Here is a 20790-nt window from a genome sequence, read left to right on the forward strand (position 1 = left end):
ATGGGCTCCAGCACCACAGCCAGGATACACAGCCTGGGATGGCAGTAGGGTCAGCCCAAAGACCACTGCTCCCTTCTGTCCTAGAGCTTTATAAAAATGGACAGAAATGGCATTCAAATAAGATTTATTTTATAAACTAGTTAAATCAAATAAAGCTATGCAATATTTGAATACAGATTTGTGATACCAAATGAAATGGGTATTACCTGAGTTACTCAAAATTTTAGAAAGCAGGAGTAACCTGGAATCTACCACCACACAAAGTGAGGGCTCACAGCCTCAAGGAGTCTCCTTGGATGATGTCCTGACCCCAGCGGAGGGTTCCCCCATTGCAACTCCAAATTCTCCTGAAGCCAACTCAACTTCTTCTCTTCTGTACCAGTATCATCCATAACAACCTCTAAAAAGAAAAAATAAGCTGGGACACACACAGGTGGCCTAAGTCAGCCCAGGCTTTTCCAGCTGAGGGTGCCCAGGGCAGTTGAGCTGGAGCTGGAAGTGCAGCCAGCTGTATTTCTGTGGCACTGACCCTGCACTGGCAACTCTGGACTGAAAGAGCAGCAGATACAACTTTCAGTGCTACTGTAAGAAACTGGGGAGGTTCCCCTGCAGCACAGGCCAATGAGCAGACACAAGACATGGGCCCAGAATCATTTCCCAGGATTTGTCCAACCCTCCCAAGCAGGGAGCTGAACAGGAACTGACCTCAGTCCCCTCACTGCAGGTTTGTGTGGGGCTGTCACACCAGAACTGGTTCACCCCCACAATATCACTCCATTTGAAATTCACACCACATTAAACACTAGCAGGCACCTCAAGAGCTATTCTTATGCAGCAGAAGGGCTGGAGGGAGGTGATGAAGATGCATTTGGTAACACAGTGGGGGTGTAGCTGGGATGGCCTCTGGGGACACACAGTTTGTATGAACTGCTTTGCAAATCCCACCAGACTCACAGCTAGAAATGGATCACAGGACAAGGACCAGAGGGAGATTGTAACACTCAGCTGGGCACTTGCACAGCTGTTGGGATGTCCCTGGATGCTGAGAACAGGGACAACAGGCAAGTCAGTGCATAAATGAAACAGCTCTTCCGAGAAAAGGGGAAACCACATGCAAACAAACACACCCACCATCACCAGCTTATCTGCTCAGCAGCAACCTCATTCTCATGAGATTTATGTTCCAGGGGCTGAGGACAGGGCCATATCCATAGTGACAAACAGGACTTGAGTGGTTCCCCAAGTAAGCAGCCTGCTTGGAGTTTTCATAAGAACAAAGGTGTCTGAGAAAAACAGATTGTACATTTCCCCCCAACTTGTTTCTTACTGGAGACAGACAACTACTCTCAACTGGGAGCAGCTTGAGTATCAGAGGACACAGCAGCAGAGGGACTGGCTTTATCCTGCTGCTCACTTTGCCACCCTGTGGACCTTCAGAGGACTTTCACTGCCACAACCTGTCAGCCCCCAGGAGCCCTACACAACATACTGAACAGGCCAGGTGCTGCAGCTCTCAGCCATGCAGAGGAGCTAAACCAGCAGCAGAATCAGAGTTTGAAGTGTAAGCCAAGACAAACACAGCCTCCTAAACCCACAAGCCTCAAGGCCCCTTCTGGTCTCTCAACTTCTGTCCCAGCAGTGGGGACAGTCTTGCTGTGGAAGATTCAAGGCTCATGTTTGCCTTATGTGTAACGTGGATTCCCTCATTTTCAGGGACATGCTCACTGGCACTCACAGCTGCCATCTCTCCTTACACACCTCACTGTTTACACTGACATCCCTGCAAGTTGAGCTGCCCCAGTTCTTTTCATGCCTCAGTTCTCTCTGCTTGCTCTCAGGGTCTCAGCAACCAGAGGCACTCACTGCTCAGGGCTCAGTGACAGGGTTAGGGCCACCCCAAATTCCCAACTCCACGTAACACCAGGCTGGCTCAGTCACAGGTGCTTGGAGACCTCAGCCAGACACTGTTCCCTCACAGCCCAATGCTCCTGCCTGGGTGCACACCATTGGCAGCTGCCTCTGCAGGATTACACAGGATTTATTTCCACATTACGTGTCCTCTGCTGCAGTCACGGCTCCCCTCCACCCCAATGGCAGGGGTTATGTGTTTCACAGAACCATTAAGGAAATTCTCTAAGGTCCAGGACTCTCACCACATCTCTGCAGTGGCATTAGCCACACTTCATTAGTTTTTCAACCAGTTTTGAACCCATCTGCCTGTTCCTGCAAATAGCACAAGCTGCGAGACAACAGATGTTTCACTATTTTTAATAAATTTTCAGACTAGAGATTTCACAAGTAATCCAGCACTATGTGCTCGTTGTGCCAGTTTATTTCTGGCTGCCAGGAACGGCTCTCTGCTGCTGAAACTGAGCACAGGCACAGCTCAGTTAATTTAGACACTTCGCCAAGACACCTGAGTGATGGTTTGCTGCACCCTGAGGGAGAAAATCCACAATCCACAAAGCACCTTTGATGTGGAACATGCCCAGTGCAGCAGCTCGGGGTGCAGCTGCCATGTGAGCTGCAGTTGTGTCCAGGGTGGGGGAATGGCTGTCACCTGGCACCCATCCTGTGCCTACTACAGGGACAGGGACACAGACTGTGAGGGTGCAAAAGCCTGGGGATGCCTTTTTTCAGGGAGTGCAATTCCCAGAGCAACACCACACCATTAGCAAGGCAATAAAGAATGGGCACCTCCTCCAGGAACATCCTCAAAGGCTTATGCAGGATATATTTAGGGTAACAAAACTGACTTTCTCTCAAATTATTTCATTTTAAATATCTAAAAATTATTTTACCACTGTCCTACCCATCCTCCAAGCCTCCAGCAAACTGAAGATACAGCAGAAAAACAAGCCTGGAAAAGAATTCATTCAAATCAAAAAACAGCACTAGGATTAAGTGGCTTCCACAGGTAACACCAACAAACCATGCCAGACATTCTCTGTTGGTGGCTTCCACAGGTAACACCACATCTGATCTGACATGACAAGATCAAGCATTACCTGCTACAACTGCTTGTCCCAACTGATGTGTGCTGGCCCTGCCAACACTCCTCAAATTGTCCTGCCAAGTGCAGGCAGCAGAGGAAAAGAGTAACAAGTTCCAGGAGTGGCAGCTGTTCCTAGACAGCACATTTCAAGCCAAGTTAAACCCTGAGCCAAGACAGTGTGTTGCAACTCCACCATGAGTCTCAGGCAGGGTTCAAGGAGCCCAATTTTCCAAATTCCTACAGAATTACCCATTTCAAGATGTCCATGGCCCATTATGTCCATAGCTTTCCATAAGCAAAGAAACTTCAAGCTATTCAAGGCACTTTACCTGCTGAAGGCTGCACCTTTCCCCCTCATATCCCAATTCCCTCATCATGACTTTTCAATAAAAACGAGGCAAGAACACACCCTGTGCTTCTTCTGATTGCTGTAGAGGATATATACAAACATGGATATAAATGCCTGCAAATTTTATTGCAATAACAGCCCTTAACCATATCAGAAATTAAAGGGAACACAATGAAGTCATACAAGAAGAGTTGTTGCACTGGAGTGAGAATGCAAAGTTGAATACAGGAATTAGACTGCTTTAACTTTGCACTGAAAGCGCTGAAGTTTACATTTTTGCATAAGTTTTTGCTAAATATGTTTAGACCTGAACACACTTAGTCTTCCCCCATGATCTGGCAGCAGGGCAGAGGGGAAGGAGAAAGGGCAGGAGGAATTAAATCTTGAATTTAAGCTACCTGAATTCAGCAACATGAAATTTAGTCTGCAACATCAGAGGTAAATACTTATCAACATCATCTTACAGTCCTCCACTTTTTCCAACAAGGAGATTGCACAATACATTCTTCATAGGGAAATATTTACAAAGAAAACTTAAAATATTGTTGAAGCAATTTAACAATAGATCTTTCCTAAAAATCTGCTAATGCATATCTAGCAATTTTTGTTTGAGATCCTACACTCAGTGTAATTAAAATAGCATTTGAAACATTCCAACAGGAATCACATTGCACAGAAGAAGCAATTTGCTTCCCTAACATTGCTGCACACCCGCTCAGAGCCTGTGCCTTTAGTGCACAAGTTCACAATGCCAAGCCTGTACATAGTTACCTAATAAATGCTATGGAACAAAGTTCTTTGAAATGAGGACAAGCATCTCAGTCTCTGGGTTGTAATGATGTAAGGCTTCTTGCAGTTTTATTTGCTTGATCAGTGAAAGCCAGAGGAAGTGTCGTCATCCCTTTCCATGCCGGGTCTGGAGTTGGTATCTGGTTCTCTCAGGTGTCCACTGCAGTTTCAGACAAGCAGATTGGTGACAAATCAGTTGCGGGTCAGTCCAGGCCCTTCTGGAAGGAGGGATGCAAAGAAAGTCTTGAAAAAAACCCAGACTGTGCTCACAAATGAAGGGCTGGTCTGCTGCAGTTCTTGGAAAGTCTGTCCCTCATCAGGAGGTGTCTCAGACTCATTTGTTCGGCCTCCATTTTCCCCCTGTCAAAACAAAGGATATTTGGTAAAGGAGAATTTTAGAAACGCATTAGAAAAATCAGACATCAAACTGGTTTTGTTACTGAAATGTTTGAGTATAAAATTTTTCAAGTAGCCCCAGATACAAAGTCAAAAACCCAAGTGCACACAGGCAGTACTGGTTAACTCACATTTGTGTGCAGAAACACTGTCCAGGACAGCCATCAAGCACCAGATCAGGTGAATTACATATTTACAGCTAATTAACTTCCACTGATATCAGAACTGACAGCTTGAAATGAAAGCCTCAAACTGTTTGTAGACCCAAATGCTACAGAGGTGCAGCCTGAACCCTGCCCTCAGTTACAGCCTGTGACAGACCACTTCCCATTACAACTTCCTAAAGGACAGAAGTAGCTAAAAGATGACCATAATATTTCAGAATGAAGGTTAACTAAGGAATTTACTACACCAACAGAGGACTCAGATGGCAATTCTCCCATGGAAGATAGTGTCTTACAGCAGTTTCAAGAAAAGTTTTTTTCTATTACACAATTATTAAGCAGCAAAATTATTAAAAAGCAAAAAAGCAGGGTTTCATGGTTTAAAAACATAGCAAGACAATACCTGAAAGTTGTTGTTCTGGTCCTGGTTTAGAGCAGCTTGAGGAGGAACATTGTCTGGGAAGGGCTGAACTGGTCTTCGTCTAAATGGGAACCATCCAGCATGATGTCTGGGGAAGGCAACAGATTAACTAATTAATGCTGTTTCAACATTACTCATCCTGGTACACAACAGCTGCACATCTGACTGCTCGGAGCTGCTGGAACTAGCAACAATAAAATTTACGGACTTTCAATGGAACAATTAACCTTTAACTCTCCAAGTCTACATAGACGTTGGAAAAACTGCTCCACTTTTAACTCCTGCACCTACAATTCAAACATCACTTGTTCCATGGGTGATCAAAGAATTTTGGAGGGCAGGTTATCTTTCTCAGATAAGACATCCCAAGCATAGCAGCTGAGGGTCCATTATCATCTGTGTTTTTATCCTAATTCCATTCCCTCACCCAGAGAGGTTCAGGACAGTTTAGGACACTCCATTCAGTTCAGGTCTGCTCTCCAGAGGGGCAACACAGCAGAAAAAGTCATGGATGTATGACTCAAACAGCAAGTGTGAGACCCTTTTCCCAGACTTCAATCACTTGTTTCCCAACAAGAAACTGTAGTTTTCTACACTGAACCTACAGGTCTGTCTGCTCTATGCTGCTGAGTTGCTGGAGCTTTACAACAGGGGCTACACTTTGGTTTAAAGTAGTTTTCTAAAACAGAAAAACAGTCACACCAGAAACTGCAAAACCTCACTGAGATCAGCCACATTCTTCATTTAATCCAGACATAGGCTTAACCATCTTTTTTCTAAATACTGAATTATACCAGGACACAGAGGAGTAGTTTGCCCTTTCCAGGTCCTAGGGTCCCATGAAGCTCAACCACTAGGAAGCTGAGCACAGCACAGCAGTACTTCAGTGAAACCCTTCTGAACAGCAAATATTAACACCACACACTTACAGATACATCAGAACGGTGCCACCCATGACCAGGAGGAGTCTGCTGATACTGGAGTAGAAATAAACCATGTTGACAAAAACATATAACAGTGTTGCTGAGTAGAGCCAGTCCAACCAGTCTCGATTGCCACCCTCCTCATCTTCCTCCACAAGGGGCCCCCCTTGGGCATTCATCCTCAAGTTCTGGTCAGCCACTGCATTAACTTGAGCAGCAACATTCTGGTTTCCGGGCTGGTTTTGGGCAGGAAATGGGCCTGGGAGAGCAGCTGGAGGTGTCACTGCTGTCACTGGTATCTCCTGAGAATGCCGTGTGTGGGATGGGTCAGCAGATGCAGCAGTAGAAGCCAAGCTGGAACCAGAGAACAAAGTCCAGAATGAGGCTTAGATCCTTTCACACTTCCCACAGGTCCTGTGTGTGAAAATCTGTCCTTCTGTCCAACAACACAGTCAGATCACAGGCAAGCAGAAGGCATCAAGTTTACAGGCTACAGAAGCATTAAAAACAAGTTTTAGTTCTACCCATAACAGCTGTACAGTGACTTCAGCAAATCAAACCAGGCACTCTCCCCTTTATCAACAACAATGTCAATACTTCACAAAAACAATTTTAGAGCAATCTGCAGATAGTCTAAAAGCCTTCTGCAAGTCTCAGCTTGATCTGTCACTGATGTCCAGTCAATGCTGTGTGCACTTAGAACAGGCAAAAAAAAAAGAGCAAAGGCTCATCAGCAAGATCAGATTTACTCTGGAGACACCTGCCCTCCCAATGAGGAGTCAGGCAATGGGCAAGATTCAGAACCACTGGCCTAAAGAGCAGCACACTTAGGGGTACATGCCCACAACATTCAGCACAAGTTAGAATGAAAAAGTCTCCAAGTACTATCGAAAGAGGAAGAACTGCCAGGAGTTCTCAAACTTCTTGTATTACAGTTTCTACTTCCTACTGGCAGCTTGGAATAGAACACTTACTATTGCATGTAATACTGTCTTGCATAAATCTGCTGGAACCAGGACATCTGAAGCATGCTGTAGGTTGTGTAAGCAGAGAAGCCAGGAGCCATGCTCTGGAAGGGACTCCAAGTTGTTTCCAACCTTGGTGAAAATTTGAACATTCATTAGCAAACACTGAACTAACAGCAAGAGCAATTTATTACAGAACAATGTAAATAGTTTCTGCCATTTTGTGCACCCAAATACAAAATTAATTCTTCCTTCTAGACACTTCTTCACCCACATGAAGAAAGGAAATACTTTTCTTCCTAATTAACAGAGCAGTGCATTTTCCTTTAAATGCCACATCCTTGGAAGTGTTCAAGGCCAGGTTGGACAGAGCAATCTGATCTAGTGGAAGGTGTCCCTCATGGCAGAGGGTTGGACTGGACGGCCTTTTAAGGTGCCTTGCAATTCAAATTATTGTATGCCCACTAAAGCTTTTATATAAAGCCTCATCATATTTGTCCCGTATTCTATGGACTTATGACAGTGTATGTGGCAGAAGGAGCTGGCATCCAACACAAATACACCATCTTAAAAATCTAAAAGATATACATAAAATTGTATTTACCCATTACTGGCCTCTACTGACGAGTGGACACCTGAAGAGCTCCTCGATCTTGTTCCATTTGAGGAAGACACATTTGATTCCTGCCTGGCTTCTGATGGTAACTTGGGCTGATCAGCTTTAACCTACAGACAGCAGTGCAGCCAGTGAGGTTTACTCAGGACACCACACACACTTTTTGCAAAAAGGCTGCATCCCACAAAGTATGCCCTTGTTTTAACACCTATTCCTGCACAGCACCTCTCAGTGCTGCCCCTGCTCTTGGGCACCACACCACAAGCACCTCTATCAGTATTTTAAATCTCCTGGAACCAAATGACTGGGATGCAAAACTGATTTGATCCTACCCTTCCCTTTCACAAGATCTATACTTAATTTGTTACTTCTTATGCACACATTCAGTGTCCATCTGGTTATAAAAATATAAAACACAAGAGACACTTTGGCATTTTCCTATGGCAAATTTGTACTGCTTGCACAAACTGCTGTACACAGAGTGCAAGAGCTGTGGTGATACACCTAACACCCAGTCAAAGCTGGCTCACATCTAGCAACCACCAGGCATGGCTGGGGTTAGCTCCCAGTGCCTTTAATGGGCAACAGGTCCACAGCTCTAGAAGCCTTTTCCTGGCCACTTTAAAGAAAGAATGGGTTTTGGCCATTTGTACTTGAGACCAATCCATACTGAGCTCAAGCACTAAGGCTGAGCCTGCAGAGAGGAAGCCAAAGATGAGTCATTAATGGGAGCAGTTAAAGTGTTTGCAGTTCTCAGCCTACTTCCCTCCCCACAGATCAGAACCACTTCCCTCCACTTCTCTTCTGACCACAAGCTCAGTCTGTCCAAGCCTGCCTAGGACACAGCAAGTCATAGTCTAGTTAATAAAACTGAATCTACCAGAAAGCTTTTCTCCCCTGAGCAGCACATCACAACTAGATCTTTCTTAACAGATGCAATGAGAATCTTTACTGATGAACTGCAGAGGCAATTTTTTTTTTTACTCAGCTTAATCCAAATACATTCTCACATTCCCAAACAAATTATCACGCAGTAATACTGCTGTTGCACTAATAGGGAAAACCTGCAGTAACAGGGAACTTTAAAATGGTCATCCAACACTTCTTGTTTTCAGTTACAAGCCCAAGATTCAGAGTTAAGTGTAATTACCTCTTTGGTTTCTTGCATATTTGCAGGAGTCTTGAAGTTGTATACCAAATGAAGAGCATGCAGCTCCCCATGCTGAAATATAAGGGAAGATCTGTTAAAAAGAAAAATATCCCTTCTCTGGACATATTTCAACACATCATAAAAGATACTTTTTTATACCTTTGGGAACAATTCTCCCAGACAGTGGTGATCAAGCAGCAGCTTCCCAGAATAAATCAGCTTTTGGTCCTCTTCAGGCTTTGAAGAAAGAAAACAAAGAACAGGATTACTTGCTCTGCCAAGCATTAACCAACACAGCTTACAGCTGGTGGAGAGAGGCAGAGCCTGGAGCATCCCACATACTACCCAAGGTGCAGAGGGAATTGTGCACATTTAAATTCAGCTGAAGCTATGAGAACAACTGAAAGCTCAAGTGGGATATTATCAAGGTGTAAACCTGCATAAGAATCCAAAGTCCCTTGGGCAAAGAATCTGGTTACACGCTGTATCTTTTACAGTCCCAACAAAAACTTTTGTGCTTCTTAAAAACACAAGTCTGGAGTTCCATCTAATCTGATCAGCACTGGAGGTGGTGTCAAGTAAATCTGTCACAGCCCATCCAGTGGGACTCAGCAGCTCTTCATGGGGAGCTGTCCCACAGCAGCTGCTGGAAGCACAGGGAGCCTGTTTCTGGGTAATCACCACACTCCCAGGGAAAGCACAGGAATCAGGCCTGCTCCCAGGCAGCCAGTGACAGGACCAGGGGAAACAGCTCTCAGTTTGTAAGGCAGTCTCCAGTTGGATACTATGAAAAATTTCATCACCAAAGGGATGGCTAAGCACTGAAATGGGCTACCCTGGGGAATGGAGTCACTACCCCTGGAACTCTTCAAAAAATGAGTATAAGACACGGCATTTCACAGCGTGGTTTAGCAGGGACAGTGGCATTTAGTCGAAGGGTGGACTTGATGATCTTGGAGGTGTTTTCCAGGTTTATTGATCCTGTGGAGGCCGCACACGCTCCCTGCCCGTGGGCGCAGCGGGGCCGGGAGCGCTCACCCGTCAGCTCCGTGTCCCGCGGCCCAGGGGAAGTCACACTTCTGCATTTCAGCCCCAAAGCCCCATCGCCCCGCCGCACCCAGCGCGGTTCAGCGGGAACAGCCCCCAAATCCCGGGGAAGGGCCTGTGCCGGCGCAGCCGGGCTGGGTGCGGCCCAGCGGGGCCTGACGTGCGCACACCTGCGGGACGCGCCGTCCCGGGAGGCCGGTTAATGATTAACCGGGCCACAGACCGGTCCCAAAATAACCCGAGCGCGCCCCAAACGCGGCTGACGCAACCGGGAGCGGGACGCCCCGGGGCGGGGGGGGGGGGGGGGGGGGGGGAGGGACGGGAGGGGACAGGTACCGGTCCCGGAGCCCCGCGAGGGCCCCATGGCAGCTGCGGCCGCTGCCCCACGGGGAGCCAGGGAGCCAGCCCCCACCACACACCAACCCACCCATCCATCTATCCACCCGGCGGGGCGGCGCGCAGGGACCCGCCCGGCAGGGCTGCGGGAACGGGGGACCGCGCACTCACCGGCGCGTCGGGCAGGAGCCGGCGCAGCTCGGTCTTGAGCCGGCGTACGGTCCAGGCGGGCTCGGCAGTGAGCCGGAGGTCGCGGTGCCGCTGCGTGGGGCTCCGGACCAGCAGCAACAGCGGCTCCTCCATGGCGGGCGTGAGGCGGGCGGCGATTGCAACACCTCCCCGGGGGGAGCTTTATAGCGCCCGGCCCCGCCGCAGGGCCGCGGTGGCTGCACTTCATTGGCCGCAGTGAGGGTAGGGGCGGGGGCTGCCACGTGGGCCAATGGGACGGAGCCTCGCGTGCGGCGCCCTGAGGAAACAGAGGCGATGATTGGGCGATGCCGGATGAGGGGCGGGGCTACGCGGTCACCACGGCGACCGTGACCCGCCCAGCCCCGCCCGGGCCCTGAGGGGCGGAGGCCATGGCCGGGCCGGTATCGCTCTTCTCTCTCCTCCTTTCCCTCCTTCCACCACATATCTGGCTCCAACGCAGCTCTTAGGGGTCCTTTGCGTCACCTTCCCTCTCCGTTCGCCCGCTGGAGCAGCACAGCTCTTGTAGAGCCCTTCACGTGCTGCTTCCACAGCCTGATCCAGGTGAAACCTGCCCTTTTCCCCTGTGGTGGTTCTGCCCGAGCTGTGCAGCTACCTCAGCAGGTTTGCTGTGGGCTTTGTGGGTACAGGACAAACCATTCTTCTGGGTGGAGCCAAAAGAAGAGTGCGGAGATGCTGGGTAAAGTTAATAATTCATGGCATTTTCACTAAAAAAAAAAAAAAAAAAAAAAAAAGCGCCCCCACCAAAACAAACCAACCAACCATAAAAATGTGGACCAGAAGCTTCTGAGTGCTCGTCCTCATGCCCATCTCCCTGTGAGATGCGATCCAGCACCTAAAAAGCCCGTGGTAATGATCCTGATGCACCAGGAGGGGGTTTTCGCGTCCTTCAAAACAAAACTGTAGGAAACGCGAGACGTGGGGTTTATCTCTCGGCACCAGGTATTTACCCCGCGTGTTCCAGGAGCTGCTCGGTGTTCCTTGGCAGCCAGACCTGTTGCCCAAAGGCACGGAAGAGTCTGCAGCCAAGACTGGATTTTGCGACTAGCAAAGACACTCTGCCAGGGGGGTGCATCGCCCCGCGGCCTCGCGGGGGAGAGCCCAGCCAAAGGACAGCGCTGCCCGCAAAACAAAATCGCGGAGAAATGAGCTGAGCCTGGGTCTGGTAAGGTGAACCCTCTGCGGCTGCCAGGGTACGTCCCTGCGAGAGTGGAGAATTGCATCGGAGCCGGTTCCTCTCTCACATCCCCATCCCACAGCCAGCGCTGGGCTGTGCTCCTGCCTGCTCTGTCCTGGGAGGGCTCAATGCCCGGGTGGGCTTTGCCTCCCCAGCCTCTGCTGTGTGTCCCACCAACCCGAGGAGACACTGCCAGAGCTCTTTGCTGCTCTTGCTCCGTCAGCACGGATCATGATTCCCCGTCCCTCAGCTCCTGCTGGCAGTGGGGAAGGACAAACACAGTGTCCAGGGCTGCCCTTGCCGTTGTCCAAGTCAAGGTAACTTTGCTGCTCGCTCGGTTGCAGCCTTTGCTCAGAGTGCCAAGAGAGTTCCCCTGGGTGCCAGGGTCAGGGTAAGGCTGTGCAGGTGTTGGAGTGAAACCAGGACTCTGTGTGTTTTATCTGGGACTCCCTGTGCTGTTGCTGGCCCGTGGACCAGCTGCACAGCTGTGGCCACAGTGCTGATCCTGCCTCGAGCTCAGGGCTCCTGGCCTTCTCCTTCATCACAGACAAGAGGGGCAGAACTCAACTGAGCTGCTCTCTGCCCATTCCTTGTCTGAGCCATTGCTGGGAAAAATGCCTGCTCACTGGTCAGACTCACCTGAATCCAGCTCTGGCATGGCTTGGAGCAGGGGCTGGAGGAATGACCTCCTGAGGCACCTGAGTGCTAAGCCTCAGCACTCCCCCTTCATGTCTGGGGGTGCTGGACCCCCCAGAGAGCCAGGCCTCACTGCCCTCACCCACAGCAGCCAAGAACTGGTGGATCTGGAGTCAGTGGACACATCTGAACATTAAGTAGCACATGCTGCAGTTCCAGAGGCTGATTCAGAGCTGCTAGGCTGAGGCAAAACAAACACTTGCCCTGATACTGTCTGCTTAGCTTAGCTTGCTCTGTGGCAGCAGATAATGGCCCTCAGCACAAACCAGGTGTGACCAGCACATCACCCCACTGTCCTGCTGAACAATTAACTCCGATTTACCAAAATTGGAGATGAAGGGCTGCAAGCTGCTTTTGTCGCCTGCGTAAATATTAACCACGGTGTAAATCAGGATTATCTCTTTGACCTCAACACAATTACTCTGTTAAAAAAACCCAAACAAAAAACCCAACAAAACTGAGGGGGCTGAGTGGGGTATTGCTGATAAATTTACAGCTCTGTTTGTGGTCAGGCTGGTTTTCATGGTGTGGCAATCACTTGGCACAGCAGGAACAGCCGGAGGAGAATTTGCCAGCACATGAAGAGATGTCCCTCAGTCTCGCAGCCTGGCATGCTGCTTTGCTCATCCAGGCACAGTGACACAGGGGACAAGCCTGCCAGGAGCCACAGACCAGCTAATGAAGACCTGGTGCTGTGGGGATGCAATTTTGTCCTGACCAAAGGTTGTTCTCTGGGCCAGGATAAGGCAACGGAATCCAGGAGCAAAGGGCAACAGAATCCAGACAAGCCAAGGTGATTCTCCAGGCATGGTTCGATACGTTTATTTTGTAGGAAGCACTGTGCTTGTTAGGTATCTGGCTCAAAAAACTGTTTCATGTTGCTGCTGTCATGGCCCCTTTGGCTCCAAAATTCCTCCGAGTCTGTGAACAAGAGTTTGGTTTTGTTGAGGCGCTGGGGCTGGTGACCCTGGTGCCGGCAGGAGGGAGCTCACAGTGCTCTGGCATCGCTGGCAGAGCTGCACTGCAGCGGGCTCTGCAGGGAAGGGGTTCTCTGCCTGTCCCTGAGTGTTTCTGTGCCTGAGCAGAGCCAGTTCTGCCAGAGACACATCCCAGGGGCATCACCTGCAGACACAGCCTGGCAGCACGGAGGAGATGTGCACTGGCTGTCCATCCTGGCAGCGTGGTGCTGGGATGGGCACAGAGAGGCTTTGCTGCACACCCGGTGAGCTTGGCCAGTTTCTCTCCACTCGCTCAGCTGTTCCACTGGGCGGTAAAGCAAATCATCCCCGAAACAATGAACCTTCCCTGGGCCACACTGCTCTGGGGCAGCACGAAACTGCCCTACCAGACAAGAGAGAAAAGCCAGGATCAACCTGTAACCAGGATGTGGGGAACGAGGGGCACAGCTGGAACACATGCCCTGCTACCAGGGTTGCCTCTGCCAGAGGCCACTAAACCGGTGGCATGGGAAACCCCCCCCAACCTGGGGAAGCGCCGGGATATTCCCGGGCGGGGCCGAGGCTTCCACCGGTGACACTCGCGGGGATTCCGTGCGGATGCTGGCCGCGTGCCGGAGCTCGGTGTCCCCAGAGAGGGGCCGCTGTTGGGTTTCATGTGTCGCTAATGAGGCTCCTGACAGCGATGGGATGCCCGAGGTTACCGGCGCGGTGTTTGGTGCCGTCCCGGCTCGGCGGCGGCCCGACGGGGAGCGGAGCTGTGCTCGGGTAGACGGGGCCGGTGGAGGGGACTGGGCTGGGGACGGGCATGGGGACGGGGATGCGGATGGGGGTCCTGCGGCCCGCCCGTCCCCACCCCCGTTACCACGGCGACGTTGTCAGCAGCCGCCCGGCCACGCCCCGCGCCTCGCCTGGGCCAATGGCGCGGCGGCGCCCGGCCTGCCCGCCGGTGACGTCATGGCCGGTGAAAATCCCCCGTGGCCGCGGGAGCGGCGGTGGCGGCGCGGCCCCGCGGCCCGGCCCGGCCCGCACCATGGCCAAGCACCACCGCACGCCGGCGCGCTCCGCCGAGCCCGTTATCGAGGTCAAGAGCAAGGTAAGCGCCCGCCGGGGACGGGGCCGGTGATGCCGATGCCGATGCCCGTGCCGGTTCCGCCGGGTCACGACCGAGCGCGTCGCCCCCGCGTCGGGCGGCACACGTGAGGTGGCACCGCGCACCGGGGAGCGGCGCGGGAGCCAGGCCGTGCCGGCTGTCCGCTCCCCGCGCTGCGGCGGCGCTGCCCGGTGCCTCCCCGAGCCCAGCCCGGCCCGGCGGCCGCGGCGTCCCGCCACCGTGCGCTCTGCCGGGCCGCGGGCCGGCTCGGCGCGGCCGTGGGAACGCCGCGGAGGAGCGCCCGCCAGATGCGCAGGGCGCCGGTGCGCCGTGCCGGTATCGCCGGTGCGCGGGTGGCCCCGCCGGTGCGGGTGTGCGGGGTGAGCGGGCATCCCGGGGACACACCTCGCCCAGATGTGCGCTCGCCCAGATGTGCGTGCTCGCCAGTGCGTGGCCACCCCCGGCTATGCCATCACTCAGATGTGCACCCCCAGCGAGGGACCAGCCCCTGTCGTGCATCCAGATGTGCACACCTGCATGACTGTGCACTCGCCCAGTTGCGGTCTCCCCTAGACGTGTCTGCTTATCCAGAGACGTGCTCACCTGGCACACCCTTGCCCAGATGTGTATATGTGTGGGTGCCGTCTCCCAGATATTCACCATTATCCACCTGTGCCCACCCACCCATCCCTGTGCTCACCCAGATGTGTGCACTCCTTTTCTGCACCTTTATCCAGCTGTGCACTTGCCCAGCTGTGCCCCTGCCCGCTCGGGACCCCCGGCAGGGTGCAGGGTGTCTTTCTTCCCAGGACGTGGTGGCCACCGCCTGCCCCGACAGCTGGGGTGTGCCCCCCGCGGGCAGCGCGATCCTCGCGGTGTTCCTCAGCCTGTTCTTAATTGGCTTCCCCTTCGTCGTGACGGAAGGAGGCATTAATTAGCGCTGTTGCTCACCAGGTGCTACGGCAGCGCCTGTGTCGCAGGGAAGGGCCTCCCGGCAGCACGGAGTCTGCCACGGCTGGTGGTACGGCCAGAGGGTCCTTCCTCTGCCGCGGGGCCATCTTTCTGCCCCGTCACTTCAGTGTTTGGGCAGAAAAACGGCTTCACTCCTTTTACTTTGTTTTTGGGACGGGCTTTTCCTGACTGGCGCTGCTGCCTTGGTGCTGTCGGGCTCCGGAGCCAGCAGCACCAAGGCTCTGCCTGCCCCGGGGCAGCTCTGCGTGGTGCCCTGCCTGCATCGCTCCTGCCGGCCGGAGCCAGCCCTGCCCAGAGTCACCCTCTTCCTCCTCTTCCTCGCCCCCTCTGCAGTTCGACGCTGAATTTCGCCGCTTTGCCATGAAGCGCTCCGGCACCGGCAGCTTCCAGGACTTCTACCAGCTGCTGCAGACAGTGCACCAGATCCCGCGGGTGGATGTGCTCCTGGGCTACACAGACATCCACGGAGACCTCCTGCCCATCAACAACGACGACAACTACCACAAAGCCCTGTCCTCTGCCAACCCCCTCCTCAGGGTCATCATCCAGAAGAAGGGTAAGCGGGGCACTGGATGCGTCCTCCTGTCAAGAGAGATGAGCCACATCCCGCGGTTCTGCTGGTTCCACCTTTGGACTGTGCCAGCGGGGGCCTGGCTGGTCACATACCCTCCAGCCACTGCTTTGGTGGATGGATGTGGAGATGGTGGCACTGGGAGGCTGCCAGAACCCTGCCAGGGCTGCGGCACCCACGCGGGCTCTCCCTGGTAGCTGAGGGCAGCTGCCTCAGCCCAGCCCCGTGTGACCTGGTGAGCAAAGGCACATCTTTGCAATTCACCCCTTTAAAGTCATGTTTTCCAGCCAAGCTTGTGTGGGCTCCCAGATAACACCTGTGTTACTCCCGTGAGCACTGTGCCAGCAGCCCCATCCAGCTCCCTGCCCTGAGGGGGCAACAACCATTTTGACAGAGCTCTCAGGGTGCCAGATACTGCTGGATTTTTGGTGTTGGCAAGAGGCTTGGTGCTTCCCTGGCAGATCAGGGACTTGCCCTTACCTCAGTGGCACGTTCTCAGGGAACCACTTCCTTGCACAGATACATCTGATAACATCTTGATAGCAGCATCCTGGTGAGGATAGAAGCGTTCAAGTGACAAAGTATTTCTCCTCCTGTTTGCAGGGAAAACAAGCCCATCCCCCTTCCACTCAGTTTAGTAGCACCAAGGTTTTCTCTTTCATAGCATCATCAGTCAGCAGTTCACAGAGCCACAGCCTGACCCAGAGCCACAGTTTTCCCTGCACAGCATCCAGAGCGAGTCTTTGTTTCCAGCTCATGTTAGTGGTATGAAGTCTCTGGGCAAGGGGTGATGCTGGTGGCTAGCTCTGGCTGCTATTTTCCTGGGCTTTTGCATCAGGGTGATGTGGGATGCCCTGGACACGTTTCCTCTGTGGCTGCATGGTGTGGGGGCTGGCAGCAGTGATCCAGGCTGCTGGAGCCCGTGGTGCACTCAGGGGCTGTCACTGCCAGTGCTGAACCATCCCCTGTCCCTGGCTGAATGCTTGGGCCCAGGCTGTGACATGGAGAGCCAGGGGAACATCACTCCTGCTCCCAAGAGCCACCCTGTGGGCTGCTGGAAAAGCCTGTGAGGGCCCATGGCTGACTTTGCCAAGACAGCACAGTGTGGAGAGGGAGCAGGCAGAGCCTGGCTCCATGGGCAGTAAGGTAAGGAAGGCGAGCAGGCAGTGCCAGGGAGCCCCAGCACCCAGCTGTGCCCGCAGGAGAGGAGCTGCAGGGCTGGCAGCACCACAGGGAGGTGAGCAGAGAGGCCAGGAGCAAGTCCTGGGTGAATCACTGCTGATTTAAAATGGATCCAGGTCATCCCAAGGCCGGGCTGTCGTTGAACCGGTCTGGGTCGCTGAGGAATGTGGCTGCAGAGCCTCTCACACTGCCTGGTGCAAGGAGCTGTGCACACACACACAGGTGTGCTCCTGTCAGTGGGCTCTGCTGCAGACAGTCTTCCACAGCGAGGCTAAAAGCAGAGGCTGCAGCTGGGCTCCCCTCTGTGCCATCACCCCATTGGGTGAAGCCATGTCTGTGGGGCAACCTGGCTGCAACATTGGCACTGGCCCTCTCCTTGGTTGGGCCAGGGCTCATGGGAAGGGCAGAGGAAAGTGTAGGACATTGCCAGGGCCACCATGGGGCTCATCCTTGGCGTGTTGGACCTGCCTGGCCCAGCCACTCTGCGCCCCTTGGAGAGGAGCTGTGTGCTGAAATAGCTGTGGGAAAGCCTCCGCCGCCCTTCTCCGAGCTAAAAATATGCCAAGGCTGTGTGTGCAGGGAGATATTTATAAGCCAGGAGCCCTGGCAGGCTGGCTTGGCTGGGGAGAAATCCCATGTCCCCTGGGCTTGGGGACATCCCTAGCAGCCCTGCAGCTGGAGCAGGGTCCAGATGCTGGTGGGGGATACTGGGGAACGTGCTGACCATGGAGCATCCAGATCTGGGCTCCCACATAGAAAGAGATGGGGAGAAACCAGAGAGGAACCAGGGGATACTCCCCAGCACCTGGTGGATGGGGCCAGTGATGATGGGCTGGAGCTGGGCCCCACAGAGAAGCCCCAGGCCACAGTCCAGAAGGAGAGAGTCAAACCCTGTATGAAGGTGCCTGATGGTGGAATAAGAGACATAAGCACAAATCACAGTCTGGGATATTCAGGGGCTCTGAGGATGCTGCAGCCTGGGATGAATTTCCAGGAGGTGAGGAGTCTCTATCCTTGGGAATGGCAGAGTTCTAGTTGGCTATCACCAACCCCTGCCAGCGATAGCCCTGCTCTGGTGCAGCAGAGGATTCTGCTGCTGTCTCCTGAGGTTGTACTGGCCCTAGGGGGGTTGGCTGCCACCACAGCACACTTGTATGGGGGGTCCTCTCTCCCCAAACCCAAACTGGGGCATAGCTGCAGCTCCCAGGCCATCAGGGCTGGCAGCTCTAGTGTTAAACTGCAGAGTTTGGCTTAAAGTGTGATTAAGGCTGAATCACTGCCTCGATCCCACTAATCCTGGCCTGTGTGCCTGTGTACACTGGGTAATCCCAGGAGATGGGCCCCAGCGGAGACAGGCTGCAGGGAAAGCCAGGCTGATGATCAGGGGAGGAAAAGCCGGTGAGACCTGTGAGCAGGGCCCTCCTGCTGACTGCTGCCCCAGCACCTGGGGCCGAGGGCACGCATTCACATCCCCGGCAGCTGCAGTACCTGACCGTGTCCTCCCTCGCTCCCTACAGCAGAGTCCGACGCCAGCGTCTTCGCCTCCAACTCCTTGCAGCGGAAGAAGAAAGGGCTGCTGCGCCCAGCACACTACCGGGCCAAGCCTCACCTCCTCATCGGGATGCCCCAGGACTTCCGCCAGATCTCCTCCATCATCGACGTGGACATCCTGCCCGAGACGCACCGGCGCGTGCGGCTGCACAAGCACGGCTCCGACAAACCGCTGGGCTTCTACATCCGCGACGGCGTCAGCGTGCGCGTGGCCCCGCAGGGCGTCGAGAAGGTGCCCGGCATCTTCATCTCCCGCCTGGTGAAGGGCGGCTTGGCCGAGAGCACGGGGCTGCTGGCCGTGAGCGACGAGATCCTGGAGGTGAACGGCATCGACGTGGCCGGCAAGTCCCTGGACCAAGTGACGGACATGATGGTGGCCAACAGCCACAACCTCATCATCACCGTCAAGCCGGCCAACCAGCGCAACAACGTCATCCGCAGCAGCAAGGCCTCGGGCAGCTCCGGCATGTCCACGGACAGCACCCCTAGCCAGCAGACCCCCAGCCCGGCCTCGCAGTACCTGAGCAACTACAGCACGGCCGAGAGCGATGAGGAAGGCGACCTGGTCATCGAGAGCGACAGCGCATCCCACTACATCCCCGGGGGCTGCCCCAACGGCGGCCCCGTGGACGGACCCCTCCAGAGGAGCCTGTCCCCGCACAGCTCGCGGGGCTCCCTGCAGTCCCTGGGCAGCCACGACGGCAGCCCTGGCAGGGGCAGTGGGCGGGAGGACGGCACCCTCCTCACCCTATAGCTGCAGGGGCCTGTGCCACTCGCTGGCCGGCCAGGTTTCTGCTCATCCAGGCTGGATGTGGACACCGGGGTGATGATGTGGCCAGGGGTGGAGAGGGGCTGCCCCATTGCCCTCTCCCACCCCCCGTGACCCCGGGAGCCCCACTGTGGCACCCACTCAAGCCGGGCACTGCCTCTCTGAGCCCCCTTGCCTCCCCTTCCAAGCAAGCGGGGGTTTTTAATTGTTTTATTGAAATATGCATCATTAATATATTGCAATGGACAGTAAAACTTTTTTTCTAGAAAGCACCATGCTTGTCCCTGGTTGATGTCACTGCAGGGAGGAGGGGGACAGTGGGTGGGTACCCCCGTGCTGTGCACGGAAGGCAGTGCCTGGGAGTGGTGGCCTTGACCTTAGCACACACACCTTGTGACTTTGCTGCTGTGCTGGGCAGCCCCACCAGGACCCATGGTGCCTGTCCCAGGACACATGTCCAGGCTGTTTTTGGCAGCCACTTGGCCTGATGCAGTCAGCCTTGCTTGGCCCCTCCATTCCCACCCTGTCCCTGCTACACGGCCCTCACTAATGCTGGGTACACCTGGTCTGGCAGCAGCATCTTGGCTGTCATTCAGCTCTGCAAATGTTGATGGAGATAGTGCAGCCCCATCCTCCTCCTTCAGCCCCAAGCTCAGGGTACAGGGGGGCTCCCAGCACTCTCAGTCCCTCTCCCTAAAGTGCCAAGCTGATGGTGGGGCACTCACTGCTGCCAAGGCTTGTGGTGGGACTGGCAAGGAGGAAGACCTGTAGCTCTCAGGGTCTGAAAAGCCATAACCAACTCTCCATGCAGAGCCTCAGGCAGGGCAGGCAGGGAGTGCAGCAAGGGCTGAGGACACTCATGGCACACAGCCAGGGCCCAGACAGACTGGAGAGCAGATCTGACAGCAGGGCTGGTTAGTCCAGGCTTGTTTTGGGCAGGGAGGTGCCCAGGGGCTGTGCCCATGGCCCCCAGTCACCCCCATCCAGCCGGCTCAGCCTGGCTGTGGGGTTTGTCCTGAGGTGGCCCCAGGGGCACATGGGGTGATTTCCCAGTTGGCATCTCACCTCCTCCAGCCCTTGAGTGCCAAAATACTCCCCAGCCCTTGGCAGCAGCATCAGCCCTGACATCCCAGGGCACTGCAGTGTGCCAGGTGGCACAGGCAGAGTTAGAATACTCCACAATATCCCCACCCCACAAAATCCTGCCCAGGATGGAGCCACCCCTGCAAAAAGGCAACTGTTCAGGAGATCCATGCACAGTATCCCCACCCTGTGTAGCAAAAGGAGACGGAGCAATGGCACAAGCTGCAGGAAGGGAAAACTTGGTGGGATTTCAGGGGAAAAAGTGTTCCCCCTGAGCCAAGCACTGTCTGGAGACAGAGGCCCAGCAAGGTGATGGGGGCAGCCCTATCCTTGGAAATTCTCCTAATTCAGCTGGATATGGCTCCAAGCTGTGGCACTGTAC

At 53.9% G+C, this 20790-nt stretch overlaps 2 protein-coding genes across 2 annotated transcripts; one reads left to right on the forward strand and one right to left on the reverse strand.

Annotated features, from left to right (window-relative positions):
• Positions 1-3451: 3451 nt before the first annotated feature.
• HERPUD1 (homocysteine inducible ER protein with ubiquitin like domain 1) lies at positions 3452-10463 on the reverse strand. The gene is made up of 8 exons (XM_083870211.1): positions 10323-10463; positions 8928-9005; positions 8769-8840; positions 7607-7728; positions 7012-7134; positions 6044-6391; positions 5097-5202; positions 3452-4493 (listed from the first exon to the last, which is right to left on the reverse strand). Exons 1-8 carry the CDS (start codon positions 10452-10454, stop codon positions 4326-4328), a joined length of 1149 nt encoding a protein of 382 aa, XP_083726337.1. The 5' UTR covers positions 10455-10463; the 3' UTR covers positions 3452-4325.
• A 3643-nt stretch (positions 10464-14106) lies between these two features.
• On the forward strand, positions 14107-19310 carry LOC310913995 (partitioning defective 6 homolog alpha-like; the record flags this gene model as incomplete). Its single annotated transcript, XM_083869874.1, has 3 exons — positions 14107-14283; positions 15586-15808; positions 18523-19310. 3 exons carry the CDS (start codon positions 14107-14109, stop codon positions 19308-19310), a joined length of 1188 nt encoding a protein of 395 aa, XP_083726000.1.
• Positions 19311-20790: the final 1480 nt, after the last annotated feature.

Source organism: Zosterops lateralis (genome assembly GCF_965231275.1).
Source record: "Zosterops lateralis genome assembly, chromosome: 12".
Classification (NCBI taxonomy): Eukaryota; Metazoa; Chordata; class Aves; order Passeriformes; family Zosteropidae; genus Zosterops; species Zosterops lateralis.